General features: G+C 35.8%; 1 protein-coding gene across 4 annotated transcripts; it reads left to right on the top strand.

The window, feature by feature from the left end:
- Positions 1-539: 539 nt before the first annotated feature.
- Positions 540-16,457, top strand: LOC131069528 (uncharacterized). 4 transcript variants are annotated; one of them, XM_059218377.1, is made up of 5 exons: positions 540-15,582; positions 15,676-15,738; positions 15,821-15,880; positions 16,030-16,091; positions 16,176-16,457. In XM_059218377.1, the coding sequence occupies exon 1, from the start codon at positions 773-775 to the stop codon at positions 3,053-3,055; it is 2,283 nt and encodes a 760-aa protein (XP_059074360.1). In that variant the 5' UTR covers positions 540-772; the 3' UTR covers positions 3,056-15,582; positions 15,676-15,738; positions 15,821-15,880; positions 16,030-16,091; positions 16,176-16,457. The 4 variants fall into 4 exon arrangements, with proteins under 4 accessions (XP_059074360.1, XP_059074358.1, XP_059074359.1 ...); XM_059218375.1 differs by having other exon boundaries at positions 15,821-16,091; XM_059218376.1 differs by having other exon boundaries at positions 16,030-16,457.
- The last annotated feature ends 708 nt before the right edge of the window (positions 16,458-17,165 follow it).

Raw genomic sequence — 17,165 nt, forward strand, 5'->3', positions numbered from 1 at the left:
TCTTCTCCATCTCTATCCTCCTCTCTATCTCTATATCCCTACCCCTCTCTCACTCTATCTTCCTCCTATATATTTCCCTCTCTCTCACTCCCTATTTTCCTATTCCAAACATATCATGAGTATTGGCAAAGGAACCTAGTTATCTCCATGATTCAAAGGTTTTATTTTATTCTTGTTTGAATCCCTAGAAATAGATCCATAGTTGATTTGAAGCTATCACTTTCCATTGAGACCTTAATTTTACATAAAACATCATTTGATAAAAGCCTTACTAATTGACCTTATATACGACACAAAAAGAATGTAAAATATATAATAAAATCCTCTCTAATCAACCTTCCACACCTCTTTGACATACCCATTGCACACCAAAGTGCAATCGTAGTTGTATTTAGATATTGGAAAGTTTGTGGTTTGGAAAAATTCACACAAATAAAGGTTAAAAAATCGAAAAGAAAAGAAACAATATTATTATTATTATTAATTAAAATGACGGTCTGATCCACTAACTTTATTCCTTTCCATCCCAAGTTTCAAAAACGTGTTCTTGTGTAAATTCAAGGACGTTCCGAATAATATGACGTCAATTACTAAAATTAAAATTGCAAGTCCTGCAAGGGGACTTTGTTTTTCCAAGGTGCCTGCGAATTTTTTCAGAGACTATCAAGTCGTAAGAAAAAATTGTGAGGAAGCAAAGGAGACGATAAATAAGTGAAAATAAACGACAGTAGAGCTTGGTCCTTCTTATAAGTTGTGTTTGTTGCACATTTATATGGCATTTGCTCCACTTCCTCAACCTTTTCCTCTTAGATTATGGGAGAAGGTCTCCACAACGGGTGTTGATTATTTAACTTTAGCGTGCTATGTTGTGTTTGGGTTTCTAATAGGCTTGGATGTATGGCGGGCATTGAGAAAACGGGCAACTTGGTTGCCAGGTAAGGCCTTTGCCTTAAGCGGTGTAACAGTGCAGATAATTGCTTGGTGGACCACTTTAGATGATCCTATTGGTGTCAATCAGGTTGATTATTATCTTTTTAATTATCAGTCAGTTGTTACTGGAAGAGTTGCTGTGTGTGTGTTTATAGGCTATTTGCTACCTGGAATGGCTGCTCCAGGTGTGATAACTTTCGTGGCGTTAGCAATAACTATATGTGGGCAAATTGCAATTGAAGTGCTCCTATTTCTTGTCCAGGAACATCATATTGTTCACCACCAATTTAAAACACTTCAATGGCTAGATTATTCGAGAGAAACTATGTCTATGATAAAGTCGTCTACAATTATAAATGTGATTTTATTCATATGTATTATAGTCCTTGCTTTACTATTAGGTTGCACTATTTTAGCGAGTAGAACTATTCATGGTCTTATGAGGCAAAGGATCTCAGCAATTTTCTTGGATGAGTTTCAGTTCTCAAATGAAAGGACGGTTTCAATTTCTTGGAATGATTTTGAGGATAAAGTAGTCTGTTCATGGTTTGTTGCTCGTGTTTGCCAGGTTGATTATGTGATGTCCAGATCAGTTTTGAGTTCAGCAGTTGGGTTAGTAGTCACCATTTGTGTCGTACTATCCCTCTTGTCAAATACAGTCTATAATCGATTCATTCTCAAATGGCTCGCTGAGTATTTCCCATTGTTTATTTTCATCATAATAGGATGGGTTGCTATTGTCTGGAGATGGCTAGTTGTGCAATTGTATTTTCGTCCGCATAAATACAGTTGGAGAAGGTGTCTTTGCCTGGAGGATTTTTGGACAAGCCACATTGTTGAGTTGATTCACATGTACGATTTAAAAAGAGATCGACAGCGATTCCAAGATGTTGAAAGCTCAAGATCAAAGATGCCAAGGGCGAACAAGTTGCAGAGATTGCCCACAAAGATATTTACCAAAGTCAGGTTGCACAAGTTGTTATATTTGGTGTTGTTCTTTGAGGTATGTGTTGTGTTTTTCAGTAAGTGTTGTGGACTTCTGTCGGAGTTTATTGTAGGCAACTTTCTGTATTGGTGTAGTAAACACATGAGGAAAGAAGAACAAGTTACAATGCCTGAAAAGTATGCAAAGATTTTGGTGTCTATATGTTTGCCAGGAGAAGATCCCTGTGATTTGTGGGAAGCCAATAAAAAGTCTTTTAATAAAGTGAAGCTTCAAATGCAGAAAGGTTGTATGAAAGGCATGTCAAGTGAGGAAATCAAGTCAATTTTTAGGCTGTACTCTCTGCAATGGGCAGAAGATGGGATAGAACTTCTGAATAAGCTTAAGAAAATAGCACTTCCTTCCGTTCTGAAGCATTTTCCAAATGCAGAAAGACATTCTGTGAAGATGACAGTAGTGTCCCTCATCACTATCATCATTCGACTACAGAAGACCAAGTCAGATCGTTTGAGGAAAGTTCTGAAAGCTTGTTGTGAAGTATGGGACTTGCTGTGCTTTGCAGATGAGTGTGATATTGATCTCCAAGCCAATGAAATAAGCCTCTTTGACGATTTCAATAAAGACAAGGATGAAGTTTGCATGGCCGCGGAAAGGGAGTTCTACAAGCTACAAATGGAGTACGAAAAATCTTCTTCTGGTAGTGATAATTGTGTTATAGATGTTGAAGGGCCACGTAGAATTCTAGAGGATCTATTAGAAAAATGTGAGGGCGTGCTCAAAAGAGAAAATCTAGTAGGAGATTGCAAGGAGGAGGAGGTTGCAGGTTTAAGTGATTCCAAGGACTGGATGAAAGTAGCACCAAGCTACACCCTCTACAAACTATGCAAATTAATGTTGGGTAAGGATATCGAGGATTTTGTGGCATGGACAGAAGAATCTTTGAGAAATGTTATTGCTTGTTCTATGTCAAGGCTACCAGATATGTTTGTAAAGCAATGTTGGAAATGGGCACAAGAGTTTGAAGAAGATAAGTTATGGGAAGTAGTTCATCTCGCAGGCAAATGTAGAGGAATGATGGAAGCTTGGGGCCTGGAACCAAATTCGACAGTGAATACCACACAACAATGGACAATCCAGGTCATGCGATCAACCCAGTTCCTTTCTGAGCTTTCCTCTGTGTGACATTGTCTTTTAATTTTGAGTGATTTCTATGTTCATATGAGTATGCTAAAGTTGGTAGCGAAAACAGTAGTTTCTATCTTCTAAGTCCATTACCATATATCACTATTCATATAATGCATGGTAAATATATAGTGCATATAGATGCATATTATTATTAGTATATCTGCCTTCTTGATGGTTAAGGAGAAACAAAATATATTTATTACATGTTTATAGAAAGAGTATAGCTTACAAGAGAGAGGGCATCTCATGGCACCGCGGATTTACTTTCTCCATGTTTCTTTTGAATTGTTCTGCTTGAAGATTAGAAGTTGTCTTTTGAGATTTTTTATTTCTTAATACACAAAAAATGTATAATATTTTTTTAATAAATATTAGTACTTATAGTGAAAGGAGGTGTTAGGTTATGTTCATAGTAAGATATGCTTTGTGTAATTTATGAGAGGATAAAGAAAAAAGAAATATAAATTTTTTTTCTTACAAGTAATTATTTACAATAAAAATCAATGAGCATGAAATGTGAAAAGATGTGAATATGAATAGATGTAACTTAATTTAAATTAGTATGTTATGCAAAAAAAAATTATGACATAAATTTTTTTTACAATGTGATTTAAGAAGATTAACTTAAAATAAACTTGTTATGTTTTAATTTCACCTATAATATTTTGGTTAGTATTAGTGCTATAGTTGAAAGATATAAAGTTTAGGCTAATTACTAGTAATATTGCAAAAAGATCTAATGTTAACGTAGGCAAGACATGACGAAGATAAAAAGATGGAGTGCGAAAGTGAAGGAGAAAGTGGTGTTAGGGTTTTGTTGGTTGCAGGAGAAGCTAGGAAGGATGTAGACCCAAATGGATATGGGTTTGTAGAATAAATGTTTTTAGAGGCTAAGAAGGCTCTAGGTTTTGTGGACAACACTAGAAAGGTGGCCAGGAATGGGTTTCCTTGCAGTGCCCTTTTCCTTGTGTGCAACACGCTCTGGTTTGGTAATGCTTCCCTTATTTGTTTGGCTTTTTGTTTGGGTGTTGGGCATTGGTTTGAAGGGTTGTTCTTTGCCCTTGTCCTCTGGCTTGTGGTTTCTAAGACTGGTTGTGTTAGCCCCTCTTTCTTGGCAATCCTTTTTTCTTTCCTTCCAGCTACTAGGTTGACTTGTTCAGTGGCTTTCTTGTGGGTTTCCATGTGTCTATTTTCTTTTGATCTACGTATGGTAATCTTGGCTCCTCTGGCTACTACTTAGATAAATAAAGTGATGTGCGGAGAAGTTGGGTTCACTACATAGGGGTTCACTTGGTCCTGTTGTGTTTGGAATTCTTTTTTACTTTGCTTTGGGTCATTTTTGCCTAGATAGGGTTTGATTCCTTCATGGCTTCGGTAGTGTGCTTGTCTTTCATCATTTAGTGTTCGAAGGGGGGTGGTATTGGTGTTAAGGTTTAGGCAAATCTGGAGCAAATACAAATTAATAATTATATGAAGTTACAAAAACAAAAGATGAAGAAAAATGCATAACACATATAACATAGAGATTTAACGTGGTTCACCCAAGATGAGCTACATCCACATAACACAACCGTCCAATCTTTTCTTATTATCCAATAAATCAGTACAACACCATTGCATTGCCTTTTTTACATTCCAACTGCTTATAACAAGCATTTTTTAGGGCAACACTCAAAGTTGGATTTTTTTTCAACAAAAAATGACAATTTTTTTTTCTTTCGGGGCCACAATACAGTACTTGCATGATTAGTCGCCACACATCAACAATCTCCCACTTGGATACTGATCAAGCTCCACACCAAACAATCTTCCACTTGGAGACTGATCCTAGACAACACTGTTAAACTTGTAGCTCCCACTGGATAAAACTCCTGGATTCGGTTGTTCCTTAATTCCACAATTTTCAATCAAGAAGACCGAGAGAAACTAAGGAAATCAGCTTCTCCCATGGGACTACCTTTGTGAACTTATCTAAAGGATTGTCACTTGAAGGAATCTTCTCAAGTTCTAACAGGCTATCCTCCAAAACAGACCAGATGAAGTGGTACCTGAGTTGAATGTGTTTTTTCCTCGAATGAAGAGCATAATTCTTTGCAAGATACATGACACTCTAGCTATCAATATACAATGGTCTATCCTCTTGCATTTGGCCCAATTCCTCCAGAAAATGTTGTAACAAAATCATATCCTTGCTAGATTCAGTAGCAGCTACATACTCAGCCTCAATGGTTGAAAGCGCAACAACCTTTTGCAATCTAGAAATCCAACTAACTGTAGTTCCTGTTAGCAGCAATCAAGAAGGAAGACTGAGAGGGGGGGTGAATCAGTCTTCACTGAAAATCAGATAATTAAACACCAAAGCATAAACTGATAAACTATAGCAACTGAAAAATAAGCAAACGAACAGCATAACACACAACACCAAGATTTTTGATATGGAAAAATCGGTCAAGGAAAAAACCATGGTGGGTACCTACCCACAATAAGATGATACTCTACTATAGTATGTGAAAATATTGCAATGGGGAATGCACGTGCATTTAGGCACACTGTCTAGAGCTCACTGCTCAAAAGATATATGCTCGGAAGTCTACAACCTTCAGGGAAGTCTCACTAACTTACAAAATGAATCGGACTACAATCCAAAAGAAATGAACTACAATAGTAGCATCCACATATGCCAGATGACAGTTCCGGTTAAGCACAGTTGCCTGTTGTGCAACACCAATCTCACCCCAACACTTCATTGAATGATATATTTCTTCCTCGCACATACAACTCTCTCTAATAATGCAGACATAATACCGACACCTAAATAACATAAGTATATCACCTATATATACAAATCATCAACCTTGATAGCAAGGTCAGCTAAACCATCAACCCTCAATTCATAAATACAAAAATTACATTACACAATACAAGGATCAACCACCAAACCAACATTATGATTTACATTACATAGTATGGACCTAATTCAAATTACCAAACAATCATATCCACCGAAAATCATACCAAGATCAACTGCAAAATGCTACACCATCAGAATATACCGCATACATCACCAGTTGATAGAAATCATCAAAATTTGCACAAAAATCAATGTGGATCACCAAAACAAATAGGACACGATTAGGAAACACCAGCAAGCATGTTAGAATCATCTAGAACAGTTGCACCAACACCTCAAATCAAATCTTCATTGATCAATGTCTCAAAGCTCAAGAACACAACCAAGCAGCAACTGTCATGAAGAAAGATAACTTGTGGCTCACCAAATCATGAACCATCTGAAATGAAGATACCCAAGATCATCCCAAAATCTCAACACAAGATCTGACCATACCATAATATATCGGAGGGAATACCGACATGAACACCAATAGGAAACACCAGGAACCAGTAACCAAAGAACAGCAAACCGGATCTGAAAATATTCCCAAACTCACTGGAATAAACCTCAGGAATATGTTGACATCAATGACAACAACATATCTAAATTCACCAGAATACAAAAATCTCCCCAACAATCTCAACAACTCAACAATCTCCCCCTTTGGCATCGATGGCAATATATGAATGTGAAAAACAGTCAATTCAAAGAAAGAAGATATCACCAACAGACTCCCCCTAAGATCAAGATAGATAATACATTTTTTCACATGATCTCTCCCCCTTTGACAACAATACCAAAGTTCTCCAAAAATAGAAAACCAAACACACTCTCCCCCTTTGAATATGAAACACAGATATCTCTCTTCCAAAACATAGAAACATGAATCTACCACAACCAAATCAACAAACTATTCTAGCAGAGAATCAGCATCAACACAATAATCCAGATAAAAAAATAAGACTCTAAAATCCACCTGATCGATGCAATTCAATGCATCTATTTCTCATCAAGAGGGGTGGTTACCCCTATCTTATCTCTCAAATAGACAAATGTATCTGTAGGCAAAGGCTTAGTGAAAATATCAGCAATTTGTTCCTTTGTAGATACATATTCTAGCTTCACCTTTTGTTCACTGACTTGCTCCTTCAAGTAATTGTATTTGATTGATATATTCTTAGCCTTTAAATGTTGTACTAGATTCTTTGACATGTTTATAGCACTGAAATTATCACAGTAATGATTGTAGGCTCATCATAAATAATTATGATGTCTTTCAACGTTTGCTTCATCCAAACTATTTGAGTGCAATTACTAGCAACAGCAATGTACTCAGCTTCAGAAGCAGATAGAGATAGTGAGTCGTGCTTCTTGCTAGCCCATGAAACCAACTTCTTACCCAAAAATAATGCTCCAAAGGTAGTAATCTTCCAGTCATCTACATCACCTACCCAATCTGCATCAATGTAAGCACACAACATAAAATCATCTTTCTTAGGATACCATAAACCATATTCCACAGTTCCCTTTAGATATTTGAATATTCTTTTAATAGCAGTAACATGACTTTTCTTCGGATCGACTTGATATCTAGTAGCCATACATATAGCATGCATAATGCCAGGCCTAGTCTAAGTAAGATATAATAATCCACCAACCATATATCTGTATAAACTCTGATTAGCTCTAGGAAATTCATCATTTTTAGACAATTTACAATCAGACATCATAGGAGTTCCAACTGGTTTGGAATCATCTAGTCCAAAATTCTTCAACAATTCCTTCACATACTTAGTTTGAGATATAAAGATACCTTTCTCTATCTGTGCAATCTACAAACCTAAGAAAAAATTCATCTCACCAATCATAGACAATTCAAATTCCTTTTGCATATTACCGGTAAACTTCATACTTATATCATCATCACCACCAAAAATAATGTCATCAACAAAGACTTCAACAATCAAAATGTTATCATTTCAATTTTAAAATATAGATTACTATCAGCAGCACTTTTAGTGAATCCTAATTTCAACAAGTATTTATCTAATCTAGCATACTAGACTCTAGGAGCTTGTTTTAATCCATAAAGTGCTTTCTTCAAATTACATACCATATCACCATCATCCAACAATGAAAATCCATCAGGTTGTTTAGTGTAGACTTCTTCTTCTAGATCACCATTCAAAAATGCAGATTTGACATCCATTTGATATACCTTGAAATCTTTATGAGCAGCATAGGCAAGTAACAACCTAATAGCTTCAATTCTAGCAATCGGACCAAAAGTTTCTTCATAATCAATTCCTTCTTGTTTTGAATACCCTTTGCAGACCAGTCTAGCTTTATTTCTTACTACTTCACCTGCTTCATTCAATTTGTTCCTAAAAACCCATTTAGTACCAATATCATTTTTATCCTTAGGACTAGGCACAAGTTCCCAAGTATTATTGTTTCCATTCTGATCTAATTCTTCTTCCATGGCCGTTATCCAATTCTCATCTTTACAAGCTTCAACAACATCTTTAGGTTCAACTTTTGATATCAAACATACCTCTTCTACAACTAACCTTCTTCTAGTCATCACACCTTTATTCTTATCACCAATAATCTGATTCTCAGAGTGCTTTAATCTAACATACCTCATATTCTTCTGATTCTCAGATTCCTGCACATCATCACCAGCAGCAACAACATCTGTATTAATAGTCTTTGTCTCTACGGGATCATTTTGCTTAGGTCCTTTAGGTTGAAGCTAAAACAACATGCTGACCTTCATCATAAGCTTTGATCTCCTTTCCAAGGTTCTCATCTACCTTCACACATGCACTCTCAACAATCTTTCTCAGTCTCTTGTTATAGCATCAGTAGGCTTTACTCTTTGTGTAATATCACAAAAAGATACCTTCATCACTTCTAGCATCAAACTTTCCAATATCCTCATCTCTCTTGATATAACATTTCCTACCAAAAACTTTGAAATATTTCACAACAGGAACATGACCAAACCATAGCTCATAAGGGGTCTTACCGGTATCACCTTTGATATGAACTCTATTAAATATGTAGATTGCAGTGCTAATGGCTTCTCTCCAGTAGATATTTGGAACATTTCCTTCAATCAACATAGTCTTTGCAGAATCCAAAACAATACGGCTCTTCCTTTCAACAACTCCATTCTATTATGGGGTTCTAGGAGCAGAAAGTTGTCTTCTGATTCCATGCATCTCACAGAAAGAATTGAAAACATTAGAACAAAATTATCCACCTCTATCAAATCTCAGACACTTCAGCTTCAATCCAGACTCGTTTTCAACTTTAGCTTTGAATATCTTGAGTTTCTCAAATGCTTCTGATTTCTCTTTCAAAAGGACAACCCACATCATCATGGAATAATCATCAATTAGCAACATAAAGTATCTATCTCCTTGCACACTTCTAACATTTGTAGGTCCACATAGGTCAGTATGCACAAGATCCAGCAATCCATCTAATATATACCATTTGTTCTTAAAAGAAATTCTTGTTTCCTTACCCAACTAACACTCCTTACATACCAGATTAACAAGTTTAATAATCTTAGGCAGATCTCTAACAGCATGTGTAGAACTAATCTTGATCAGTGAATCAAAGTTTACATGACATGTTCTTCTACGCCATAACCAACTCTCATATATCTTAGCAATCAAAAAAAATTTATCACTTACATGCAAATGAAAAATGTTACCTTCACTTTTAGTCCCAGATGCAATCTCTATACCGGAGGCATTCAAGATTTTGCATTTACCATCCTTTAATTGCAGATCATAACCCGTGTCAACCATTTATCCAACACTCAAAATACTATGCTTCAAACCTTCAACATACAAGACATCATCAATGTTATGCTTACCATCAAAAGAAATAGAACCTCTCCCACAGATTACACAAGCTTTGTCATCTCCAAATCTGACTATTCCACCATCATACTTTTTCATACTTACAAATTTTCTTTTATCACTGGTCATATGATGTGAACAACCATTGTCAATCACCCATACACTCTTTTCTTCAACTTTTGCAGCCAAATCCTTTTCTTCAATAGAACAACTAGTTGAATCAATAGGCATAGGTCCATCTTCCTTAATGGAAATAAACACAACTTCATCTCCTTTTGATTCTTCATCTGTAACACCTTCATTTGTAGCATAATAATAGTTCTTCTAGTTCATAAACTTTCGGTTAGACTTATAAGGCTTATCATACTTCTCATGCTTCTCATATCTATCATTCCGATCATACTTATCAAACTTATCATGTCTGTCATATTTATTCATTCTCTCCAAACATATAGAGGCAAAATGGCCTATCTTATTGCAATTAAAATATTTCAAAGGCAACTTTCCATCATACTTATCGGAACCTTTAGGCAATCTTCAAGCAATCAATGCTTCAAGCTCATCAAGCTCTCTCTCTTTCTCTGCAATCTCTCTTCTTTCTCTTTCATACCTGGATATCCCGCATTCATTAGGATCATACTTTTGCTTACCAAAAATAGATACTGATGCGCTAAATGTTATCTCAGACTTTTCATGTGATTCTCCAAATTTGCTTAGCTCAAATTCAGCAAGTTTTCCAACCAACATATCTCTTGTTACTGTAGTTACACTCCAGATCTGATCTATAGCAGAAACCTTATGTTTGTAAGAAGGAGACAAAGATCTCAACACCTTAGCAACAATCTCATCTTCCTCAATCTTCCCACTGACACATCTGATACCAAGGACAAGCTCATTCACCTTATCCATGTATGAATGTATGTTCTCATCATCTCACATTTTCAATGTCTCATACTTTCCTTCCAAGCTCTGCAACTTAGCAAATTTCACTTGACTATCACCTTCATATAGGATCTCAAACTTCACCTAGATCTCATGTGCAGTCTAAAGTTCCATTACATTTGTCATTTCAGAATCAGTCAGGGTACTGAGTAATGCTTCCTTTCCTCTGATATTATATTCAAATTCCTTAACTTCATCAAGAGTGGATGGTTCATTCTGAGGAACAACATAGACATTCTTAGTAATCTTCCAGTAATCTTCTCCGAGACATTTAAAGTGCACCTCCATCCATTTCTTCCACATAATATAGTTGCTTCCATCAAACCTCGGACTATCCTTCTTGAAAAGAATACTTTGAGTTTCCATTCTAGATCTTCCCAAGAGATTAAGCTTCTACCGAAGGATCTAGCTCTGATACCAATTATTAGCAGCAATTAAGAAGGAAGACTGAGAGAGGGGGTGAATCAGTCTTCACCAAAAATCAAATAATTAAACACCAAAGCATAACTATAGCAACTAAAAGATAAGCAAATGAACAGCACAACACCAAGATTTTTGACGTGGAAAATCTGGTCAAGGGAAAAACCATGGTGGGAACCTACCCATAATAAGATGATACTCTACAGTAGTATGTGAAAATATTACAATGAGGAATACACATCCATTCATGCACACTGCTAGAGCTCACTGCTCAAAAGATATATGCCTGAAAGGATACAACCTTTAGGGAAGTCTTACTGACTTACAAAATGAATCAAACTACAATCCGAAAGAAATAAACTACAATAGTAGCATCCACATATGCTAGATGACAGCTTCGGTTAAGCACAGTTGCCTGTTGTGCAGCACCGATCTCACCACAACACTTCACCAAATGATATATCTCTTGTTCACACATACACCTCTCTTTGATAATGCAGACATAACATCGACACCTAAATTACATAAGTATATCAGCTATATACAAATCATCAACCTTGATAGCAAGGTCGGCTAAACCCTTAACCCTCAACTCATAAATACAAAAATTACATTACACGATACAAGGATCAACCACTAGACCAATATTATGATTTATATTACATAGCATGAACCTAATTCAAATTCCCAAATGATCATATCCATCTAAAATCATGCCAAGATCAACTGCAACACGCTACACCACTAGAAAATACCGCATAACACAAATCATCACCAGTTGAAAGAAATCACTGAATTTATCACAACGATCAAAGTGGATCACCAAAACAAAATTGACATGATTAGGAAACACCAACAAACACATTAGAATCATCCAGAATAGTTGCACCAACATATCAAATCAAATCTCCATCGATCAATGTCTCAAAGCTCAAGAACACAACCAAGCAGCAATTGTCATGAAGAAAAATAACTTGCAGCTCACCAAATCATGAACCATATGAAATGAAGATATACAATATCATTCCAAAAAAAATCCAAAAATCTCAGCACAAGATCTGATCATACCGGAATATACTAGAGGGAATACCGACAGGAACACCAATAGGAAACAACAGGAATCGATAATCAAAGAACAACAAACCAGATTAGAAAATCTTCCCAAAATCACCAATTTAACCCTTAGGAATATGTTGACATCAATGACAAAAAATATCCAAATTCAACAACCAAATCTAACAAACTACAACAATCTCCCCAACAATCTCAACAACTCAATAGTTCCCCCTACAATAAAAACATACCTTGTAATTATCCTCCTTGTATCAATATCACCTGCTAGATCAGAGTCAACATATCCTTGTAGAGAAGAATTTGATCCTTTGAAACATAATTCCTTTCTATAAGTACCTCTCAAATACCTGAGAATCCATTTGACGGTATTCCAATGTTTCATTCTCAGATTGCTCATATACCTGCTCACAGCTCCCACTGCATGTGCAATATCTAGCCATGTGCATACCATCGCATACATCAAACTACCAATAGCTAATGAATATGAGATGTTAGACATTTTATTTACCTCTTCCTGTATCTTTGGACACATCTCCTTAGTCAATTTGAACTGACTATCCAAAGGTGTACCAACTGTTTTTGCATTATACATGTTAAACCTCTTAAACACCTTTATATACTCACTTTGGGACAAAGTTAAACTTCTATTTTTCCTGTCCTGTGAAATCCTCATACCAAGGATTTGGTTAGCTACACCCAAATCCTTCATAGAAAATGACTTTGCTAATTTTTGTGTAAGTTCATTTATATGTTGCATGTTAGACCCAAAAACAAGCATGTCTTAAACATTGTTTCAATGCTAAATATTTGGTGCTTGCCCTATTTGGCGCATGCCAAATGTGGAAAATGGAATTTTACCATTTGGCTAGCACCAATTTTGGCATGCACCAAATGGGAAAAGCCCATTTTTGTGCCCCTCTCTCTTTTGGCTTGTTAGACCTTGTGGTTGGAGTTCTATGTGGTTTGAACCTTTTTGGTATTGGTCAACTTTGGTTTTGGTTGTGATGTTTGACTATGACCTTTGGATTCTTATGTGGTATTCATACTTTGTCCTTTATGATTCGCTGCAATTCATGATGTTGTTATATGATTGTGACCAATTATTTATGTGTCGATGTCTATGATGGATTGATATGATGTTGTTAATGATGTCCTTATTAGATGTTATTCATGTTCAGTACTTAGTTAATTGTGATGGATTACTTATGAGTTATTGTGTTTATCGATGCATATTGATCAATGTACATTGCTATTATGTTTGATGTGATTGGGTGAAAGGGAAAAGTGTTGCACTACTCTTCACGGGCAAGCTACGTCGCTTCCATTCCCTATTCACGGTATGATACTATGTGGTTTATATATACATATTTGATGGTTTATTTATTTAGTTGTAGGTGTCGAGCATCAAATCCACCCAAATCTTTAGATCTTAGTGTGCTCTACAACCCAATGTTAAAGTAAAAAAGGGAGATATCAGTCAGACCCCTGTCAGGCACCCTAGTTCTTTGTTTGTCAGTGAAACAATCACTAGTTAGGAGGGACCTCAAAGAGATCAATCTAGACCGATCAGCAAGAGTAAACACAATAGAAACATAAGGACATGATGGAGGTAATGCAACACAAATTGAATTATAACATGAAAATTGATTACAACCAACCAGTAACAACCAAGTTATAGAAACTGGCTCATGGACCTGCTAGAATATGCTCAAAGTACATAATAGGTCACAACTGGGACCTCAAATCTCAAGATTTGTCTTCTATGGTTAGTCTAACTTCTTGATTGCATTATAATGCTCGATTATAATGCCACACTTCAAAAAAACTAAAATGGTCATAAGGCACCCGCACTATAGGGCGTGCGCCTTATGACCTTTTCAAACTTTTAAAAAACCCAAGTTCGCATTTTAGATGCATTCTGTATTCCCAAACCCGTGTTTTGGCAATTTGGGGTGCCATTTTATTGCGCTCGTCCTTTTTAGAAGCTTGATATTGGGCACTAAGTTGTCCATGTCTCATCAAAATGTCGCCACGCCATCAAAGAGCTCGAAGAGCTTGAAGAGGTATGTATTTTTCTTTTCTTATTTTCATTTTTTATTAATTTGAAGAATAAACTAGGGTTATTGATTTAAATTTATTTTCATTATCAAGAAATGAGATTAGACAAGAAAATTTTGAAAACACTCAATCACCTCCTCATGAAGACCATATTGAAGAAGAAGCACATCAAGAACCTCCTACAATCCCTAGACATTCCATAGGTACACAAGAAAACCTATTAGGTCAAATAGAAAATAACTAAAAAGAGCTTGAAGGTTTAATCACAAGGCTAAAAGATCCCATTGGAACAAACTCCCATAGGACAAACCTTGCCAGTTCTTTCCAATCTATTGTATCTCACATACAAACCGTGAGTGGACAAATAAATTTTTGGTCTAGTAAGAAGGAAGAACAAAAGCAATTTTATGCTGACAAATTATCATATGTGGTAGTGAAGAAAAATTAAATTAATAATTTTGACTTGTGTACTCTTGTTACAAACCCCCGAACGAATCAACCTTTACACCCTGGATGTAGGAGATTCCCTATTCATTGGTGTCATCATGAAGGAATTAAGAATGGATTTTTGGGATAGGTGGTGGATGGTATTTGATCAACCCCCATGCAATAATCATGAGGCACCCCAATACTTTTTGAGAAAACTGTACTGTGAGTTTGTCCTTAATGAGATCCCAAACTATTTTGATTTTCTATATTTCCAAGGTAGAGGTAGGAGTTCCTCACATGATAGAGAGGGTTCACAGCATGACCCAAATCTCCCACCAAGACCCTTGGCCAGACCTATGGTGGAGAATGTTATTATTCATTCCATTGTGAAGGAGAGTATTGAGGTTGAAACTCTAGACTCCATTATCTCACTCACTCAGACCCTTATACAGTATGCATGGCCTCTAGTAGAGTGTGATGCGAGTGATGATGTTGATTCTTCTAGGCTTCAAGTTCCAGCTTATTTTTGTCGATCTTGTGGTTCTCTTTGCACTTTTGATCCTAATAGTTCTGAGAATGCACATGCACGAGCGGAGTTTGCTATAGAGGGTATTGTCATGACAGAATCCTTGTTGAACCAAACATTTGGCTTTGATACCCAAGTGAATTTAATTACAAGTTCATTTCATTTTTTTTATTAAATATTATATGGAAATTTGAGAATATATCTAAATTAGTAAATTATTATGATAAAAAATCAGGGTCAAAGTGTTCACAATACTAGCATCATTCTTGCAACACCCTTTTTCACGACTTCATCAACTCCACAGGTATATAACGAGTGAAGAAATATAATTATTATTTGTAGATAGTTGAACCTTATGTGAATGATTTTCTAATTACTCATTTTGGATGTCAAATAGTTTGATACTAGAGCTTCAACATCAACACCTCACAGTGTATTTCAACAACAATCTTTCACCCGGGTAAGCAATTTATCTTTAATGTTGTTATTAAATAATATAGATAGTTTTGGTGATTAATCAATATACTTTGTTTAATTTTCAGATGTTGACATCAGAGACTCATCCCACTGTTTGTGCATCAATGGAGCGCAGTGTTGCTGCAGTAATAGAAAGTTCAACTACTTTGACAAATTTATGAGACATATTTGAAAATTTAGTAAATTTAGCATTACATTTGTTATCTTAATAATATGTTATTCAAAATCTTAACGACATTTGTATTTAATTTAATTTATATTGTGATGCTTACAGGAGGGGCTTGTCACTCCAGATCATGAACGTGCACCTGTTGTGGATGAACATCATGATTATTTGTATGCGCTAAGTGACTATTTATATTATATGTCATTCTAAATTCAATTTTGTATATGCTAACATCATTATTTTCATTGTATCAGGTGGAGTTACAAAAAATTCTAGAGAGGAGGTTGAGTGGGCGTACTCGAAAGACACTTGCATCATATACATCTCCATCCCCTTGACAGGAAAAGATATCTCATGATTTGTTTCCTTCCCCTAGAGGGAAATGAATAGAATAGGGTCCTATGGTGTATGCCTATATGGCAATTTTGAACATATGTTTTGTATTATGAATATGTGACATTCTATGTTCATATGGCTTTTGGCAAGCTCCTATTTAACTTTATTGGATACCATGTTGTTTATGGCAATTTTGAACATATGTTGTGTATTACGAATATGTGACATTCTATGTCCATATGGCTTTTGGCAAGCTCCTATTTGACTTTATTGGATATCATGTTGTATGCCTTTATAGAAATTTTGAACATATGTTTTGTTTTATGAATACGTGACATTCTATGTCCATATGGCTTTTGGCAAGCCTATTTGTCTATATTGGATATATTTGATAGTTTTAATGGTATACAATGTTGTATGGATTTCTAGATTTTTGGTTAATGCAAATCATTTATCATGGTTATCCATCATTGCAGTACAAATTATTAAATGATTAATTGCATAAAGTTTATTGTTACTTAAGCTTTGAACCTAAATATGTGTTTGTAATCCAAGACCCAAGCTTATTGAGATCAACACAAATTCAATAGTTATAGTCGAAATAAGACTATATAAAGGAAACATGGAAAGAACCAAAATTAGACAATGTAAGACACCATTGTACCAATACCCATTCTAGAAAAATTGCATAGCCCATACACTTCTATTCATCTAATGCATACCCTAGGGTGATTTCGCTGCTAGGGTGTGGCCCATAACGATAGGATGAGTTGGAGAGAAAAATGAAGGCATTCCTAGCGTAAACCCGGACACCCTAATGCATATGAGCTAATAGTTCGGTGCCGCGATGAGTGGATTGAAAAATGGGGCATTGTGCAACTTTTCATTGAACTCATCTAATGCTTTTT

This window comes from Cryptomeria japonica, chromosome 3 (genome assembly GCF_030272615.1).
Source record: "Cryptomeria japonica chromosome 3, Sugi_1.0, whole genome shotgun sequence".
Taxonomy (NCBI): Eukaryota; Viridiplantae; Streptophyta; class Pinopsida; order Cupressales; family Cupressaceae; genus Cryptomeria; species Cryptomeria japonica.

Bases quoted from the DNA above. Each gene is read 5' to 3' on its own strand.
- LOC131069528 (XM_059218374.1), top strand. From the start codon at position 773: ATGGCATTTGCTCCACTTCCTCAACCTTTTCCTCTTAGATTATGGGAG.